At 35.0% G+C, this 20,920-nt stretch overlaps 2 protein-coding genes across 2 annotated transcripts in view; both read right to left on the bottom strand.

Moving 5' to 3' along the window:
* Positions 1 to 267: 267 nt before the first annotated feature.
* On the bottom strand, positions 268 to 10,743 carry LOC108671214 (the record flags this gene model as incomplete). The annotated part of the gene is given in 3 exon segments (XM_018158710.2): positions 268 to 355; positions 1,167 to 1,959; positions 10,632 to 10,743. Coding segments are annotated over 3 exon segments (933 nt in total), but the record flags the coding sequence as incomplete, so codon positions are not given.
* Positions 10,744 to 20,839: 10,096 nt separating this feature from the next.
* The window catches only part of LOC108671213 (putative proline-rich protein 21), a 4,575-nt gene continuing 4,494 nt past the window's right edge, over positions 20,840 to 20,920 (bottom strand). The window contains exon 3 of the mRNA XM_018158709.1: positions 20,840 to 20,917. Within this exon, the coding sequence (XP_018014198.1) occupies positions 20,840 to 20,917 (78 nt within the window). The remainder of the gene's footprint in view (positions 20,918 to 20,920) is intronic.

Raw genomic sequence — 20,920 nt, 5'->3', positions numbered from 1 at the left:
CCGTGTTACTCTGCCACGCCGTGTTACTCTGCCACACCGTGTTACTCTGCTACACCGTGTTACTCTGCCACGCCGTGTTGCTCTGCCACACTGTGTTACTCTGCTACACCGTGTATATCTGGATATGTATGCATATGTATGTATATGGATATGTATGCATATGTATGTATATGGATATGCATGCATATGTGTGTATATGGATATGTATGTATATTCAGATGTATGCATATGTATAAGAACATTATATCCCCATATAATAGATCTCACCGTCTCGTGGTCATCTCTGTTGAAGATGACGCAGGGAAGGTTCGCCGTGGTATCGATCTGGGCATTAACGAGCGTGTCGTTCTTCCCTCTAGGGCAACAAAATAAGAAGAGTTAAATGTAGCACCCCGGTTACATCATTGATGCAGTATTCTATCAGTGTATTTGGAAAAAAATAATGTTATATAGAAGTAGAAAGTGCCTTTTCTTAATATACATGCAACAGTTTACCTAATTGTTATAAGAGGAAAGAAATTAAATATAGTAGAAAATTCCATGGATAAAAAATAAATTAAGAAAAGGTAATGAACTTTGCTCTAAAAAATTACCTAAAACTAATACTCTGACGCAAAATCCTTCTTAAACAATATAAATAGTTTGCACTATTTCTCATATCATACAAATATTACACACACACATCGCACCTTAATAAATTGCTATATGTATGGGGTAAATATTCTATTTCTCCGGAAACAGCTGAAGAAAGCTGAAGGTTTTCATTTTTATATGCATTTTTGAATTATTAATTTAATATTATATTTCCACGGTGTAGGAATTACATTGCTTTTATTCGAGCCCCGTTAACAGTATCAAAGTAATAATGCTATTAAACTGAGAAGGGAAGAAATAACATAAGTATTGGCCATTGATCAGATTTGTTCTGCAGGTTAATAAATAATACACGTTTGCATCACTTGGAACCTGAAAATTGATCTGTGCAAAAACTAATGTCAGTTCGACAAATTTATTATTTCCAACGAAGATGGTCATCAGTGTTTCATGCTTTGGGAAATTTGAGGAAACACGGCAAGTAGCTGACATTTTTTCAAGTTTAAAACGACGAACTATCTCGAAATAGAACTTTTGACGAACTATTTATTGCATGCACTTGCATTACTCACCCAAAATATGCCTTTGACTTCCGAACCGTTGGTTCTTCAACCCAAGGGCCGACCAAAAGATTAGGGTTTTTAAGACCCGCTGGGTTCTCTGGCAGCGAAGGGTCTACGGTCGTCGTGGCGGCTCCTCCGTCAAAGTCGTACTCGACCCAATGGCCACCATCACCAAGCTTACTTTTATTCTGCTTTTTCCATCGGGATCGAGAGGCTGATGGGTTTTGTAGCTTTAAATGTACATTTTTATGTTCATCTATTGAATTTAATTCTTGACCGGCAGAGACTTGGGATTGACCATGACTAGCGATAGACGAATCAGCAGCAGGTGTTATATATCCTCCATCATCAATTATCTTCGAATTTTTAAAGAAACTTGCCGAATCGTTATTCGTTTCCGGAATGTGTTGCAATTCAAATGCTTCATCAGAGTTCATGCTACGACCTTCGTTAAGTTTATGATCTGAGTTCATCGCACTCTTTATTCCATGCGAACTCACCCCTTGCGATGCCCCGGACATATTTTGGGAAAAAGCGTTTTCGTCGATGATACTTTCAATTACCTCGGAATTTTCATCAGAGCTTATTGACAACTTGCGCTCTTGTTTAGGTTTCTTTGACATCGGTTGATCGTTAGATGGCAATTCTGATTTTTGGTCATCATACAGAGACGCTTCCGCATCTGCTTGTGATCTTTTTCTCAAAGGCCCCTGGCCTGCAAAGTCAACGACGTCCATAAAACTTCTGCCATTGGATGAGAAAAAGTTTTCTTTTAAGTGCCGGAACTTGCCATCATCATTACCTGTTGAGAAATGTTTGAATTAGTGAAATATATCAAGTTGTATCAAATATCCGAGTTTGCAATCATTTCATTTTAAATTACATTCTGAGAAATGAAATTTTTAGCCCTGTTGTTTGCGCTCGATTGAACTCAGATGAAACGTATGATACCAATAAAAAATTGTAAATTAAACAAAAACAATTAGTTCATCCAGAATAAAAATACGACCAACTAAAGATTTATTAAATAGGTCATGATATTTCTCCAATGATATGAACATTAATAAGCCAATGAAGAAATCCGTAAAATACATTTTGATAGTAAAGTATTTTTTAAGGGAGATTTTTGAATTGAATTTATTGTTGCATATCTACACCTCAATTAATATTGTAATAACTGTGCTAAGGAAAGAAAAGAAATGAGTCTCGATAAAATTTTCGAAACTGTCTCAAGAGCCTTCACCATTTGAATGCGAACTGAGATTACCTTCATCGTTTGGAATTTTTCTTCCCAGGAACAGAAAAAAATTTCATCAGATTTTTTTCTTCATTAACAAATCAAGTGATTGACCTCTATAAATTTCAGGCATCAGTCAATGGGCGAACATAAATATTTTGTTTCGTTTTCAAAATTATATGGTTTCAGGAGAATTTATAAAACATTCCCCAATTCAATAGAGTTGCTAATCACATTAACAAGTTTTCCCAGCGTCGATGTTAGATTTTGATTGTAGTGTTGATCAATTACTCAATTGGTATCTGCCTGATAATTTGAGTAATTATATACTCGTATTATTGTGAATAACAATTACTGTTAAACGACAATGTAATCAACACTCGGTTTCTGATCTGAATAATCGATACAAATTATTGATTATCCAAGATGAAATTTTACGTCGAGCATGTATCCAAATTTGTGTTAACTTGCAATATTTCTAAAAATTCAGCAAGCGCCAGATAATTGGCACACTGGCTTCCATGCTTAAAATAATCGGTAGCCAATTTATGCATGGTATCTATCAGAGCTTTGATGAGTTGGAAATTTTACGATCAAAGATGGTTGCTGCGTTATCGTAGTGAAGCATTTTTCATGTGATTTTATTAATATGTTATGATTACTAATTTAAGCATATTAGGCTTTTGAACATGTGCTAACTAATATAATTGTGTGTAGAGCTTTGAGATTTCCTGCGTTTGAAGAAGGAGGTTGTGATGACTTTGTTCCTCTCAAAAATACTTGAAAAGTAGGACCATGTATGGTCCACGGTTTCCTAATAGTTAAGGATAATAGCCGTTTATTTGATTTCTGTATGTCCCGTTTAATTGTTGAATATGATATACATCCAAATTAGCATTCATGTATTCGATAAAATCTATCTTTCAAATGAACTCACGTTCAAATTTGCAAGAGAACGCCTTGGCGTTAATTTCCTCTAGTCAGGCCATATGATGAAAATTACATTGATCTTCATCATCTCACGAGCGAAGTTTTCAAATTATGTATTATGGACTTGCGTAATCGACTAACCTTAGGTAACAATGTTAAAATTAGATTAATATAATTCTGTTTTAAAAGAATACTGGCAGATCGAAACAGCTCATACTGAATCGTATTTTGAAACCATATGATATATTCCTATGATTAACCAGCAACGACATCGAAATTTAGGATTGTCGTGTTATAGTAATAAGAAAAGCTTTCTGTCAGGCCAGAAAGTTAAATCAATTGCACAGAAAGTTAAATCAAATACGCAATTTCGAGTTATTACTATTTTAAGAGAGCTCGTTAAATGCTATCAAATAAGGAGACCCTTGTCTCAGGAAACTTTTATTTCAGCGCATATGTTGGGAATCTATATTAAATATCAGGCACTCTCTTTAAATTAATGTCTGTCAATTCATTACACAAAATTTATATTGGAGAAAGCCAATTAAAAAAACTTCATCTCTTGAATTGGAGAATTTTCTGAAATTAGTCAACGTTTCCCCCGAACAAATAGTTGGAAAGTATGTGAAGTCCCAAACCGGAGGCACCACATTCTATTAATTGGAACGTAATGTTACTTAATTATATAAAAAACAGCATTCTCCTCGAGGTGTTACAATTTCCTGAAGCCTTCTCAAAATTCCCTCCACGTCTCTGGTACAGATCTTCTCCGTATTCTTTGTTCTCAGTCAATCCTGTTTCCAGACTTGCTGGAAAAGTTCGCTCTTTGTCCAAGGTCACGTCGCTCGCAAAACCAAGCTCGAGTGTTTCTTCTCTTCCTTATAGAGTGCGATGCCCACGAGTGAGCAGCCTTAGTACCAACAATTTAAGCGTTGGGCTTGGCCACCATTGTTGCCAACGACGCAATTTTGCACGGGCAACTAAGCGTCTCTCACGCGAGCGTCTTCAAGAAGAACCGTGGTAAAATAATCGTTGAACTGTGGTAAAAACCTTGATTAATCACCTTGCTACAACAGATGTCTATAACTAAATTAATACTGTCCGTGGCTCAGTACAATATCCTGTCCAAAATTCAGCATATTTGTATTTCGTATCCTTACCAATCACTCCTTTAATGGCTCAGACGCTGCCAAAGACAGGCCGACTATAGGGCATGTCAACTTGTATTTGGATTTTATTCCGAATATTGTTTGAATTAATTATTAAGCATTTCAGACAGTTTTAGTCAAAGAAGTCATTCAGAATTTCTTGTTTGCTTCTATTTCACTTGAATTAGACGATTGTGCGGCACTTGAAAATCAATCAACGTCTTCGGCCAAAGAAATCCACATCAGCTTGAGTCTTGACTTGACGTGAAAAAATTACAATTGAAATTGAATTTAAACGTGAGTTGTAAAGTAAAACCAACGCTGAGAAATGGTAGCCGCGACCTTGATGTAAATTAAATCGCGTTTGTCATCATTTCATAAGAATCGATGGTGCCACACCGATAGGAGTCATAAGAGACAGCTTTTAATTGCGTCGACCTGTAATAAACTACACGCATTTACACCTTTAAACCTGGTCGTGTGAACCTCCAAGCTAGAGTGCAGCACATTATGTCCGAGCAATTGTCCATATTAAAATACCTTTGATCTTTTCACTAACTGAGCGTCGCTTATTAATGCAGAAGTTTCTATAGTCATGGTGAGAAGAGAAATTTGAAAAAAAACTTTAGCTAATCGGAAATAAAAGAATTAAAGCGAACATTTTTGTCTTTAATATGAAACTGGTCAGGCTAAACGCTCGACAATACTTTAGAATATAATTGAAAGATTGCTGATGGTATTTAATTGGCAGAGCTTTGGTGAAATAAATAAACTTTCGATGCAGCTTTTTGCTTGTTAGATTAACATAAACTGTTACACTACATAAGCTCTCACTTCGTCTGTTTTATCGAGCCCCCAATAGATCCTTTTATTATGGATATTCTGCTTTTGTGCCGAAGAGACATAGAAAGAAAAAGACGTTTCGCTTTGCTCGGGAGAGACCTTTGAACTATTTGTAACGAGATTTATTTCACTTAGAGGTTATTCGGTCCACTGTGACGCGCGTCAAGCATAAGATACGTCCGAAAAAAAGGTGATATTGCGTTGTTGTAATGCAAAACGCGTCCCAGTTATTATATTTGTTTCTAGCATCCCTGCGTGAGGCATTGAGAATTGTTGGAACTGCTACACCGTACGCAGGCTCGACTTTCTTACCCATCTGCTTCAAAATTAACAAGAAACTATGTTAATCTGTAATTAGTTTTACAAACAAGCAAAATGCAGATGCTAGTTAAATCTTAGCACAGATTGAAGTAATACGGAATAATCTATACATTTTTTATTCGCATTTCCCGTCGTAATAATACGCTAAAACAAAAGAACAGCTTAACGGGATTCCTTTAAGCAAAATTTCTTTTATCAAATGATGAATTTCAAATAACCGAATTTGGTGCTACAATATTATTAGCATTTGATTTAATTCTAGAAAATTGTCGTTAAATCCTTCAATTCACATCTCTCCCTCACTGCGCCTCTGTTTTCTATCACTATGAGGTCATTGCTAGAATAATGCTTGATTCATAGATATAAATTTTTCTATATAAATATCATTTATATAAGATAACACTTATTACCATAACGTCATTTGCTCCCGAAAAAAATTCCATGGTTAGATTAGTTATAGTTGGAGATAGATTGCAAACTCAAGTTGAATTTCATGTGTCTGTAAAGTTTTTTTATTTTGGTATCAGAGTTGAAATAAAATAATGTCAAACTGCCTCTTTTTTAATTTAAGTTGAACTTTTAAATTTGCATGTGCCCCATGATCTAATAGATATAATAAGAAACTAAGTCTAAGTAAGAATTTGTGGGCTGATGGAATACTCGTACTTCTCGCTCTCATCTAATAGACTTTTCGTCAGTCAAGCTGTTCGAGAACCAGCATTTTAAATTAGGGGTATTGACATCCTCTCTGCTTACAAGTTAATGGTGAATTTTGCTTCTGCAGATAATGTTAAAACATCTCCCATTCAATTTGGGGAAAATAAAGATGCTTTTATTCGGTCAAAGTATAGAACCCTGTATAAATAACAGATCTTTACAAGTTACACAAGTATAAATACATAGAAAACAATTATAAACAGTATATTAACCATTTCAGCTATTAATTAAACAAAGTAATTAGTACGGGATGACAGTTGCCACACCTAAGTACTCACTCTAGAAAAAAGTTTTGATGGAATGAATAAAAATATTAAAAGATGGAAGAAGTTGACTAATGTCGTGTTCATTGTGGTGACGTTCATACATAAACAAATCTTATTTTTACAATTAAATCAAATTCTAAATTTCTAAATATTTTTATTATATTAATTCAAAACCTTGAACGAAACCGCTAAATGTAAAATAACGACTTGATCGGATTGGATATCCCAAAAATGCTTCAGTGTCGTTATTATTATAATTAATATTACTATTATCTAAAAAATAATTTTAATAAAATTTTATTATTTCCATTATTATTTATACATATATAATTGGGCTATTTATTAATCATTCTGTTTTCATGTTACAAAGGGTGCATATTAAGGTGTTAGAACAAGAATAGAGAACATTTTAATACACATATTCATAAAGGCCTTCAGGGTATTCCGCTGCAGCAATAACCATGATATATAATTTGATAATATTCAAATAGTAAAATCTACGAATGAGGTCTTCATAGAGCATCAAAACTAATGTAGACAATCCAAAATAATGCAAAAAAAATTCCAAGGCATTCCTTAGTCTCAACTAACACGAAGTTTACAGATCATAAATATTTAATCAGATTATATCTTGAATAAATGTTTCGATCGTGCTATAATAAATTTGAAAGACTTCTATTATTCACCTCGCTGATGTACATAATAGATGTTATATTGATCGAAAATATACGAAAAATGATACTATATTGATGGAAAATATATTGAAATGAAACGAAATGAACCTCATTTTGGTTCAGCATGTCACCATCTTGCAATAAAATTCCACAATATGAATCTATAAGGATGCATATCGAAACTTATATATCACTCAGAGTGTCTGTAGGCTTCCTGACACGTCTAACTGCAACATAGAACCATCTGGGCCAGCTACGCGTCAGTTCTGCGCTGTGGCCGTTAGTTTCATGAAAGATGCATGGAAACTGTCGGTGCACTCGCCTTCATGGTCGTATAAAAACTTTTAAGCTTGAAAAGAAGCGTTTCTGCGGAATAAGTTGTGTTGCCTTCACGGAGTTGCTTTTCTTGAAGTTCCGGACCATCAACAGATAACCGGAGGCAAAAGCCAGTACCTTTGCCTCTTCGAACAGAAAACTCGAGTACAAAATATGTTTCATTTCGTAAAATTCTTGAATTTAATATCTGAAATCTGCAACAGTGCTGTAGATCAGACAAAATTCAGTGTTCTAAGAAATTTTATGCTGAGTGTTATTTACCTTCAAGGGTGATTGATTTGTGAATTTATTAAAACAAAATTGTAGTGATCATAGAATGAATTTTGTTCCAAGTGAAGATTGGAAATGACTGAGAATTCGTAACTGGAAATATAAATACTATTTCCCGAAGTATTTTCAATTGACAAAATTGAAATAACCATTCCTTTTTTTGCGATGAAAGAAACGGTTATATTTTACCTATTTGAAACACACAGCATTTGCACCTATATGAAACTGAGTAGGTCTGTCAAGTTAGATTACTCATTCGATAAATGCTAAGCAAATATGCGGAAGGTTTTTTTCCCTAATAGCAATACTATACACTATCTCCATTATGGGTGTTGATTCGGCACTACTGCAATTTGTAGTTAGATTTGTAGCCCTATTAAATCAAATTTTAAGGTCTAACTTGAGAGGGACAGCCTATGAAATTTTGTCGGTAGTGTTAGATAGCAATTTTATTAGAAGAAAAATAAGATTTGACGAGGAAGAATCTCGTGCTTTTTTCGATTTACAAATTTCCTGCACATATACAAAATTTGGTGGGCAAATCTATATTTTTTCATTTCTAATGTACTGTGATGCAGCAGCCAGCCTTTTATGCAACTTTCCTAATTCTTTGATTCACAATACATCAATCAATCAATATTATTCCTCATATCTCACATTTATTCTCTAATGCCTATAATTATTTAGCTTACAGTTGCGTACGCAATATTCTTCGAGCTTCAAAACGTCTGTTCGATCTGGAACGTAATACCAAGAATTACTTGACAACTCTTTACGGGTTACTTCCAGGTGTGAGGTCATTGAGTACGAACACAATTACTAGGCACGTGATGGAATAAATTTGAAAGAACACATTCACCCCATTGATTGACAATTTTTCTGTACTAATTGAATACAAATTATATCTTCTTAATAAGGCCTATGCTCTTGAATTTAACCCTTAATACGAATAATCAATTCATAATTTGCTACAAATATTCAAACATTTTTCAAGCTTCAACCGTGAACTTCAATTTTAAATAGTAAAATTACAAGTTGGATTGAAAAAAAATTTGTCTGCATTAATATCTGGAATTAAAATTCACTATTCAAACACTAAGCTGTCAGCTGCTAACTATTTACTTATTGCTTCTAGTATATGAGGCGAGGTGATGATATTCATGATATTAAGATAACATGACACATTTAACATGAAGATGTACAGGATTCAAATTTCCGTTCAACTGTCATATGATTGAGAATTGAAATTAAATACAGTGAAATTATTTCTTCTCATATTTCGCTCATCTAAATGGTTATTTATAAAATTTTAACCTCAACGAATCTATTAATTTACTACCCAATTGAATTTTAAAATGGTACTGTCTATATAGATAGCTTTATTTTCATCGAGTTATCGAGTTGACCAGATTGATATCGTGTGGCGTCTCCGTCAATTCGAATATTTAAATAAAATTCAACTCCAAATGTTGCCCCAAGATATATAACTCTTCGACGCCCAAGAAAACCAATATTATTCACCTCATTAAAATAGTAGCCCCCACTGATTTGTGGCGTCAAATTATCGAAAAAAATTACCGCCAATCGTTTAGCTGCCGATTCTCTAAGTGATGAGTTGCGCTAATAATGAGATAAATGAGATAATAAAGGCTCTTCTTAATGGGGCAGCAGACCTTTTGCCGATATGACCTGATATTGACAAACTCTCATGCTGCTCTTAATCAGCATTAAAAGTAACTACATTATAATACTGAAAATAGGCACACTGCGCACACTAAGCACTGCGCGGTAGGCAGTTGTCAATTTTATCATTGATTTCTTATTATCATATATCTTTGGCATGTAGAAATCGCTATTGATGAAATTAATAAATCATGTCAATATTCGCCATTAACAAATCTGTTTTAAAAAAGTTACGACTTTCAAATGAGCTACATTTCCATAATGACTCATACATATACTCTTCTATGATTTAAAAAAGCTACAACACAATTATGATAGATCATATCGGCAATGCTAGGTAATATTTATGCATTCTTCGTAATTCATATTTTCACCCTCGTCGGATTTGATGGTAACGACAGCATAATAGGAGCGACGCTTGTATTGACCTCTTACTCCATAAAACCAGTGAATTTTTTAGTTTGTAATTAATCGTTGCTATAATGAAAAGGAATTGGGAAAATATTGAGTTATATTATAAGTAGATCAAGGCACTTTTAGGAAAAGCAGTGTAAAAAATCATTATAATCACCTGTTCAACAACAAAGTCTACGGTAATTAGTCATGAGATTTAGTTTACTTCAGATTAGATTTAAAAAAAATAGTAAACCAATGTATGTGGATCTCTTTACATACAATGTTTAAAAAAATTTTGTATACTGAACCATTCAACTTTTTTAATTAATTTTTTTATTTTTTTTAGCTTGTGTCGTGGCGCAATTTAACGCATCAGACTACAGGGAATTCGACTCTTTTAAACGCGCACCTGAGAATTCGCTTTGAACAAATTGCCTGACAATCATTCTCTAAAAACACGCATTCGGGACAAGTGGGATTGATTTTAGCGCTTCTGTGTTTTAATAAATTCATGAGGAAAATTGTAAATGAACGATCACCCGCTATTTCACATGCAATAATCGTGGAATGATTCCGTTGAATAATAATCTAGAGGCCGTAATCAATAAATATTTCAATTAATTGATTAGATACTTAACAGCAACTTCACTCACCGTGGCATGGAAATGCTAGCAAAACCACAATGAAAATTTTGAGCATCTCCATCGCTGTCCAGTATGGGATTCATAAACTAAGGTGACAAAAGATAAGCTTCCATGCACAGTTGTTGCTCCAAAAATATGTTTTTTTCTAATTATATTTATTAATTGTATTTATATAACACTGATTAATTAAAAACAAATATTTTCAGTCACTTGGAATGATCAGACGCTCATGATATTCCCTTTTCAGCAATTTTTGCAGTTTGAAAAGATTTCAGGCAAGGTTCTATAAATGCCGTTATACTTTACAATGTTTGTTTGTTCATCCCTTATCGGACGTCTTTGACTAAGTGCGTAACGACTTCTTATCAATGAATTTTTGTAACTATAACCTGCAAGGTTTCATTTCTCATTAATTATATTTAGGCACCCAAGTCAAAGCTGGAAACGTGCCCATATCCGCGACCACCAGAGAACGATGCAGGAAGGGAACGCAGGCCTGGCACGTACGTCTTCACAGCACAAGATTCCAGGAGCAACTGCGACCCTCCGCACGGCGAGACCTTCGGCTCACTCGGTCCAGAGCTTGGCCTTCGCCGGTTCTTTCAGTCAAAAATAAATATATGTGTTCTTTCTCAGCTGTTTAAAATAATGCAGGAATTGAACATACAGGATTCATATTATTTTATATTCTTCTAGGATGTTGAATATCAGAGAGAAGAAGAAATACATCGTTTTAGTTTATTGAAAAATTTTAAAATGGTTCGAATGCCTAAGCTTTATAAATTAAATGTATTATAATTACAATGAAACCAAAATAAACAATAATTGGACTTCATCAATATATCTGTAGGATTATTTGCCATAATCATTAGCAATTGCGTACACCATCATCGGTAATTATTTAAATTATTCCCGTAATTTTAAAGTTATCGCTTAAAGCACAATCCCTGTCATTAAGAAAAATAGTGTGTATTGCAATGAAAAATTGAAGCACAGAACAGGTACTGTTTTTATAATTCCCATGACAATTAAATGAATTGATAAAATTCTCTTCAATAATAATAGATCAATCATAATTTACTGTCACATGTTATAAAACACTTCTAGAACATGTATAGCTTTCTACTAAATAAATTTCATAGCGCAATGTGAAGGCACAAACTTCTTGTTAATTTTTTACGTATGCTTGTTTTTTATGCGTGTAGAAAACTCACATTGTAGCAACAGATGTTTGGAGCTGAGCATTAATTTTTTCTATTGCGTGCGTCAACTCATTGTTATGACAAGAAGTCTTGTATAGTCGCCTGAATTGATTAGCTGTCACGTCGTATCGAATTACTATTTACTATTATTGACAGAGAGATAAATAATTTCCTTCAATTTGCATACGATATAAATTATATATAAGTCCATAATGAAGTCAAGCTAACATTAATACGTTAAATTCACGCACTATTTAAAGCATATCAACATTTTCCGAGAATAAAATGCCTAAAATTAGAATCGCTCGAAATATGTTACGGTAATAATAGGGACCAATCATCGATACTTCTGTGACTTATTTTTTACCGCACTAAATAAATCGGATCCATAATTAGAGAATTGAAATTTAGCTAAGCTATTTCCGATCGTTTGCCGACCTAATGACGGTTTTTCATGAAGTAAAGAAGCCTGATCGAGGGCAACCTTGATGGTTTTTGCCATGTTCGGTTGGATTTAAAACTCAATCGCAGCCATGACCGATGGAGGAATTTTCTTGACGGGTATTTTTTGCAACTTATTGTTGAAAAGTAATCAAAGATAATAAAAAAGAGGCGAGAATTTACTTTTATTCTGATTCCAAATTTTTCGTTTTTTATTTTATTGAAGTCATCCTGGTGGTGCCTTTGTTTCTGAACACATAATAAATTTTTTTTATCTCTGCATAACTACAAGAAATTTCAATAACTGGAATTAATTTTCAATTTCACAATATAAGTTATATATATATATTTTTATTAAATAATATATATTTTTTTCTAAGCTGTCAAGAACTGGTAGGGTCGTACCAGGCAAAGACCGGGCAGTAATCGCCATAATTTTCAGTTGCGGTTCAAGTGCGCCAGGCGCTGTCTGCTGTTAGAAGTCGATACGCAGACACACACGCAAAGCTCTAAAATAATTATAGTCATTGAGTCCCCTTCCATAATAGTCTAGCAATTTTAAAAAGATTTTTGTTATCATTTTCTCGGCAGATTAAGATTAAAGTAAGACCGTCAGCAGATCGTACTAAACCGCCAACATCAACGTTCCTGCTTTGGGTGAATTGATCGAGCCCACAAAAATATATGGTTTATAAATTTACAATGATGAGATTTTATTTAGATTGGCCAATTAATTTGTTACATTTCATATTTTTGTGCTTTCAATTATGCATAGCTTGCCATTTACATCGAACCGGCCTTATGGTCGATAAGTTCAAATTTTTTTACCTCTATTATCTCTCTAGGAAATTGTCTCCAGCTTGCATAAGCAGCCATTTATCCTGAAAAACTTCGATATAACTTAGTTTGGCGATTTAATCATTTCGTTTATCTATCAAGAACGTTTGCCGGTGAATATCATTCATTCTTTTTGAGGCACAATAAAAGTTGTAATATTCAGTATTCATTTTTAACAATTTTTTATGACAGCAGATAGCTGTCATAAAAAATCGTTATAAAAAATCGACAGCTAAAAAAATCGTTAGCTGTCAAAAAATATATACGCCGCATTATTTCACCCCATGTGAAATAAAGCGTAGCAGTCATAACATTATCGTTATCTATAATATTTAAACTTTTAAAATTTTCTTATTTAATTTTCGATGATTTATGGGAGCACAGCCGCACTTGCTATGATAAGTAACGGCCTCAACATTATCTCTGTTATTAAGACTATTTATTGTAAAGTTTTTACAGTCAATGACCAGAAGGCAGATTTCTTATATAATTCTACTCTACCTACAAACAATCATTCTGAAATTTTTAGCAATTCAAATTTAACTCATTATTTTGCCCTATCACCGCATTGACAGTCATGGTCAAAAACGCTACACAAATTCTTGAAAACTTATGATCTAAGCGATAAATGCCAAATGCTTAGAAACTATCATTTTAGAACTGATATGGAGATGACAGAAAATTAAAATATAGGGAAATTCAATTTTTACGAGGCGACAATTTCTTCGTTATAAAAATTACAGCCCATGATTTGCTGCCAAGTCATTGAAATAAATTCTTGTTTAAACACCAGAGCAATGTACCGCACTCGACAGTCATGTTACGGGAAGTTGTTTCGTTCGGTGATGGCAGAATAAATTCACAACAAATCATCTTCTGAATCCCTAATAAAGTACTTACTAGTTACGCTAATTTAATATTAATAAATATTTAGGTCCGTTAACGAATAATTTTTAATCTATGATCTCAGACACTTGTATTAATCCTTGTACACTTGTAGATAAGACACTTGTAAATTATCCACGATCCTTGAAATAATGCTGCTTAAATTTATTTATGTAAGCGAAAATTTTGCTACCCTGAGGACCATGCTCTTTTTGTAAGTGAATGGCCACAAAATAAGTACACTATTAAATCGTTTGTACAGCAACATGCAAATATCATACACTTTCAAAAAGATCTACATTTCCGTTTGATTATGGAATTATTACATATGCTACTTCTTATAGAACGTTTATTCCAGTCGGTAAAAAAAGGCTAGCACCAGAACAGGTCTTCAGAATCGGCCATTTAAATTGATAACAATGAGTCCAGATAGAATTCAATATTTTAGATTCAAAAATAATTATATATTTGGATGATTTTCTGTCAACTTAGCAACAACATTTTTTTAGGCGTTTTCAACGTAGGGCGTAGTTTTCAGAATCGGTCATTTAAATTGATAACAATAAGACCAGATAGAAATTCAATATTTTAGGTTAAAAAATAATTAAATTTTTTAATGATTTTCGGTCAACTTAGCAAAAACATTTTTTTATGCGTTTTCAACGTAGGGCTGCTGGATTATTCAAATAACTCAACTGCCTTAAAGGTCAAGCGTGCTCGTGAAACCGTCGTCTGTTTTGTGTGAGTGCATTCGTTATCAATGATAAAAGGACGCGTCTGCTGATCACAGAACTGGTTATGCGAAATCTTGTCTCTCTGCTCCTCGAGTTTGTCTTGTTCTTCACAAGTTCAAGCAATTAGGCTAAATTCCTGACGCACACATTTCTCCGTGTTGCGATGCCATCCAAGAACAGAGCGAGGATATTCATGTCCGTTATCGGGCACTCTGGTCAGCATTTCAGTTTTCTTACGCGAATAAATTATTTAGAATGATACAACAAACATTACGTATGATGATATGAGTGAAATAATGACATAGAAAATTATTATTTCGTGATTTCAAACGAGATAAGCTTCAAGAGGTCATGGAAGAGGTAGTTGTGTCATGCACAATTTTAAGAAGAACCTTCATAGCTGATTGAACTAACGGTAAATTATATAATGGCTGGATAAATCGTTAAAATAGCTGTAATGGTTTTACGATATTGTTGACCAAACGCTGAATTATTTTCTCGAATGAATGATGCTGGTGTTTCATTCTCTCACACGTTATCAAAAATTTATTTCCAGGGAACAGACCGGATGTGCAGCACAATATACTGTGGTGCAATATCGCCCTGACGAAAGTACAGGCAGCTTCATATAATTTATCTGTAGCCAACATTTTGTTTAAGATATTAAAACTTGAAAAATGTTGGTCTTTATAACAGAGGAGTGATTATGGGACAATAAATATGATAAATATTATTTAATTCCAGTATCGACATTTCATTTTTTCTTCTGTTTTGTTTTTTCTGTCTCTTGTAACACAGCGCGACAGTTCAACAAAAAAAAAATATAGATTATATAAGATCTTTGCGTTGGTACACAACTCGAATATTATATGTTGCTACAGAAGGCATTTGTCAACCATCTCGTATCCTGCATTAGTCTCGATAAAAAATGTGAGACTCGCTTACACTCGGGAAAAAATTGCATTCATATCATTCGACTTTTACGGCCAATTTACTTCACTCAGAATCCTCTATCAAGTTCCCTTAGAAGAAGAGGTTTTATTAAAGATTCATATCCGTCAGTGACATCAATACTAAAAAAATATCCATACAATATTGCTACGCTTTTTGAAGGTTCAATATTCGCAACATCGGCGTTCACAAAGCAAACGAATTGATATTGCTTTATATTCTTTTATATTCTTTTCCTTTATAGCTATCTTCAGGTTATGGAAGCAAGTCATAAAACTGAACAAAACAATATTGGTTGTTGTATTCTAAACGTTACCGTCCACTGTAATTATAATGTATTGATTGTATTGAATAATAATATGCTAGGCGTCTTCATGCACTAACTTGGGATGTTATAGAATTACAGATGAAATGTTGTGCAGACAAGAATTTATTCATATTAGTTACAGATCACCTTCAATTAATGCGACTGATTGTATTATATCATTACTCATAATAAACCTGGAATATTTTATTAAATTTCATCGAATTTATTCTCAGAAGTTTGGCTGAAGAGATTGTCAACGCATGGCCCTTTATCAAATGCAACGGATTACAGTGAACTTTGCCGATGCAGAAACACAGACTGCAGTGGCGAGAAGTTATATATTCGCTCGAACGTGCGAGCTGACATGCCCTTTCGAGCTCACTTTGCAGAACTTTACAGTTTTGGGAAGAAAAGTTATCCCATCAAGTATCTAAATTGTACCTTCACCTGGCAAAAGTTCCTAAAACAGAATCAAATCCGAACGATTTTAGCAGTCACTAGGTGAATTTGGCAGCACGAAGCGAAATTAGCAGTCACCAGGTGAATGTGGCAACACGAGGCGAAATTGGTAGTCACTAGGTGAATGTGGCAACACGAGGCGTAATTGGTAGTCACTAGGTGAATATGGCAACACGAGGCGAAATTGGTAGTCACTAGGTAGGTGAATGTGGCAACACGAGGCGAAATTGGTAGTCACTAGGTGAATGTGGCAACACGAGGCGAAATTGGTAGTCACTAGGTGAATGTGGAAACACGAGGCGAAATTGGCAGTCACTAGGTGAATATGGCTGTCACCTGGTGAATTTGGCAGCTATGAGTGAATTTAGAAATTCCTAAGTGAATGTGCAGAGTAACGAGATTTCAGATATGACAGTAGCAAGAAAATTAATAAGACGGATTACGATCAATTCTTTGTACACTTCAAGGGTGAGGCTCACACGCAGCCCCGCTGCTTATGTTGCATACTTGATGCAATCCGATTAATTCCATTCACCTTCGTTGTTTTCGAATTTTTTTATTTAAGTAACAATAACTTTTCTTGAGAAGTTTTGTTCAGAGTCGCTTAGATTAATTCCAGCAATGTCAGTAGCTATATATAGATCTACTTCAGATGCATCAGTGAATAAATGGCTGTGTAGGACAGTTTCTCTTTTTAATATTTGGATTTTGCTTTAGGAAGTACAAAACTCTATTCGTAACGCGGGACGAAAAAGATCGAAGCCCGATATATTTTCCATTTGCAAATGTTACACGATTTGCAGATTGTTTAGCTAGAGTGATAACGCTCAGCAACATATCACATTTCAATAATATCAGCGAAGTATTTACTTCATTTATCAGTAAATATCACCTCGTGAAGCCTAGGCCGGGTAGGATGAGTTGCTATTCAACTTATTTTTTATTTGATCACAGCCACAAGCTTCACGCCGTTACCTTTCATGGGGCGGAGGGCAAGGAAGCGGTTGTAAATCGTTACCGTCTCGCGATTCTAACCGGATTGGAAGTTTCACGCCTTGTGGGTACCTACCGAATACCTCCGAGATTTATGGAAATAACTTCCTCCTCGCTTCCTACTCAAGTGAATTCTTTAGGTCTGGCGCGTGGTGAGAGTTTAACTTCTTCAAGACTACATAAATGGAATACCTTCTGTGATTATTGCATGGGTGGTTTTATTTACATGAAGAATTTCCAAATTTATTTGTGAAGACATTCGAGCTAACGGAAATACGAAGTCAAAGGAAACGATGAAAATCGGCATTCATCTTTCTAACAAGAATATTCTCTCACACTTATCATGGTCGATTCTACTGAATATTTGTCATGGGTATATTTAACCCAAAATTTAAAGTTTAAAATGAATAAACTTATATTCATGTCCTTTTACGGGATATTATGACTTATTACCGCACTCGTGGCTTTGTTTTGCGTGAAATATCAAAATTCTCGGGACAGGTTTTTTAGCAAGCAAATTTACTACATCATATGAACACGTACGACAACTTAGTTCGAGCCCAAAAATTACAATCCTCTTGTCAGCTCAAAAATACTTGCGAATTTTTAATTTTGGTGAGACTCGTAGTCTCTTTCTTACCTGGTATTCTCAATTTTTCTCCGTGGGTCCTGGGAGCGACTGGACGTCAGATCTGCATCATTTCTCGGCGGAATTGGCTCTGCCAACTTCATTCCGCATGCACGCCTGAGATCCGCACGAGCGAAATGCGGAACTGTGCTCCTGAGTTTGCGTTCTGTGCACAGAATGGTTCACAAAATCGCTATTTGTATTAATGTGTCATCAATTTTCTATCAGCTCAAGTCGCACAGTGATTAACTGAAGTTAACCTTTCAATATCTTATGTCTGTAACTACGTCAGTCTGAAATTTATGAGAGAGTTTGCATTTTTCGAGTGCACAGGAAGATGCAGTAGGCTCAATTGTAATTTTACGATATCCACAGGCAAGTATTTAGAAATTTGTGTCGTCATAAATTCTGGGCTTGTAGGCTTGTAGTCATGAATAATGTGCCATCTGAAGGATAATTTTTTTGTCAGCCCCACCAGTGAAATACACGAAATTACAATTTCGGGCAATGCAGGGAAAATGCAAAATTATTGCATTTACGATCTGAACTTGAATTCACATTAAGAGGAATTACAAATTGGTTAAAATGAAGTTAAAAGTAAGAACGTCAGATAGGAAAAATTCTTTTTAAGTCGATTCAGAATTTTATCAGACCACCGTGAAAACGTTTCCGCCTGATGTTCCAAAAGATAAATGATAGATAATTCACATATTCTGTAATACAGCAATTAACTTTAAGTTTAACGGACTTTCACAGAGAGAACAAAGATAGAGAGAAAATAAATAGAGAAAAAATGAAGCTGGATACACATATAGCAAGTAGAGAAACACTGCTACACTGCTTTAATGCACCCTGCGGCAAGGCAATCGAACTTTGCATTCACTCATCTCTTGAAGCCAGAGATTATTGTTCCTTTCTCTAACGAACTTATTAAGGTGAAGAAGTAATCAAGAAAATGTGGAACAGCTTCTCGGAAGCGTCTTGAAAACGTTTATCTTATCTGGGATTGGAACGTAGCGTAATTAATTACGACATCAATTATCTACGTCGTGATTATGACGCGTCGCAATCTCAGTAACGTCATTCTCGGCCATCATACATCCCGAGAGGAGAGGAATTGGTCGCCAAGTAGCAAGTGTAGCGTTGTGCAAGTAGCGCCGTTGTGGAATTGGCGCCAATCGACCACAACGGTCCATGAGGTGAATTACCAAGCAGCTCTTCTACCCTGCTTGCACTTCAGGAAATATTAGGAAAAAATTGATTTAGGAAAAGTATTTTAGGAGTATTAGGAGAATTAGGAAAAGTATTTCCGTGATGAATTATGTCCAGTTGGTGAACGTGAGAAAATATCAAACATTTCAGAGGTACTCATTTACATTTTGACTTATCCAGGAAGTTAAAAAAATTACGCATCGGCAACTTCTTTCAACTTTGCTTTATCAATTGTGTTTTAGGACATAGGTAATCTCAGACCAGTAAAATTTTTCTATGTTACTCAGTCAAACAGGAAGAAATCGTAATTCACGAACGGTGATCCGGTCTGTCTGATCAAAGTCATCTTCATCATTTTAGTTGAGGAGATTTTGCACGTCTTGCCGAAAACGTCGTTTTTGCTGCCTGAATGAATATTTTCGTTGCTTCACATCACAATCATTTTATGCGAGAATGCATCTCATAATAGCACATTTATAAGAACATTAATAACTTTGGTAGCCACAAACTAAAAAACTTGCGATTCTCCATAGTCTCATGCATCAAGAAAATAAACAATACATAAAATTAAATCATTTCTTAACACAAATGGAAGATAAATTTGAGACTTAAAGACCGAAAATTTTTAAATTAACATTTAATGATACTACGATTATATAACATTGAACGGTTTAGTTTTGAAGTTGCAATTAATCAGTTTGGTTTAAGATTAATAAAAAAAATTTTAATAATTGATGTCAGCCTCGTCATCAGGACGAAGCGAAGGTAACATGCAAATTAAGGGAAATCGTTGTCCGTTATTTGCAGTTATAGACATACAGCCTTCGACTGATTGAATTACTAGGGAAGAGAATTGTTTATGAGGCCTATTTAGATAGAATATAAAGGGAATAGATAAAAATCTAAGGGGGAAATAGATAAGAATTTTTTACCTATAATTATATAGGAAAATACTATGAGGGATAAAATTTTGCATGTAATTTCAAAACTTATTAAATTTTGCAATTTCTGTTGCGTAATAAAATTGCCAGAACCACTAGAGGGAAAATCAGGCTCAAGATCGATGCCATTTTCGTAAATTGCTCACCTCCGAAGCTCTGAAGTGCCCTCAGATCCTAGCAATCCTCTCCGAGGGCAGCGACATGACCTGATAACTGCAAACATGCACGAGCCTGGAATAGCTCTGCAGGAAACTGACTGATGACGTGACCATGCAGGTCGTTGCACCGTCCAAATCTTGTTCGCGAAAATATGTCGTATTCGTGAATATGAATTCGTGACTGATGACGTGACCATGCAGGTCATTGCACCGTCCAAATCTTGTTCGCGAAAATATGTCGTATTCGTGAATATGAATTCGTGACTGATGACGTGACCATGCGGGTCATTGCACCGTCCAAATCCTGTCTCTTATACACATCTAGATGTGTATAAGAGACAGCTGTCATGCTTGGTCTCGACTGCTGCCCACCCAGTCATGCTTGGTCTCGACTGCTGCCCACCCAGTCATGCTTGGTCTCGACTGCTGCACACCCAGTCATGCTTGGTCTCGACTGCTGCCCACCCAGTCATGCTTGGTCTCGACTGCTGCCCACCCAGTCATGCTTGGTCTCGACTGCTGCCCACCCAGTCATGCTTGGTCTCGACTG

Source organism: Hyalella azteca, unplaced genomic scaffold, assembly GCF_000764305.2.
Source record: "Hyalella azteca isolate HAZT.00-mixed unplaced genomic scaffold, Hazt_2.0.2 contig1504, whole genome shotgun sequence".
Taxonomy (NCBI): domain Eukaryota; kingdom Metazoa; phylum Arthropoda; class Malacostraca; order Amphipoda; family Hyalellidae; genus Hyalella; species Hyalella azteca.
This window is presented reverse-complemented; position numbering and strand designations above follow the sequence as displayed.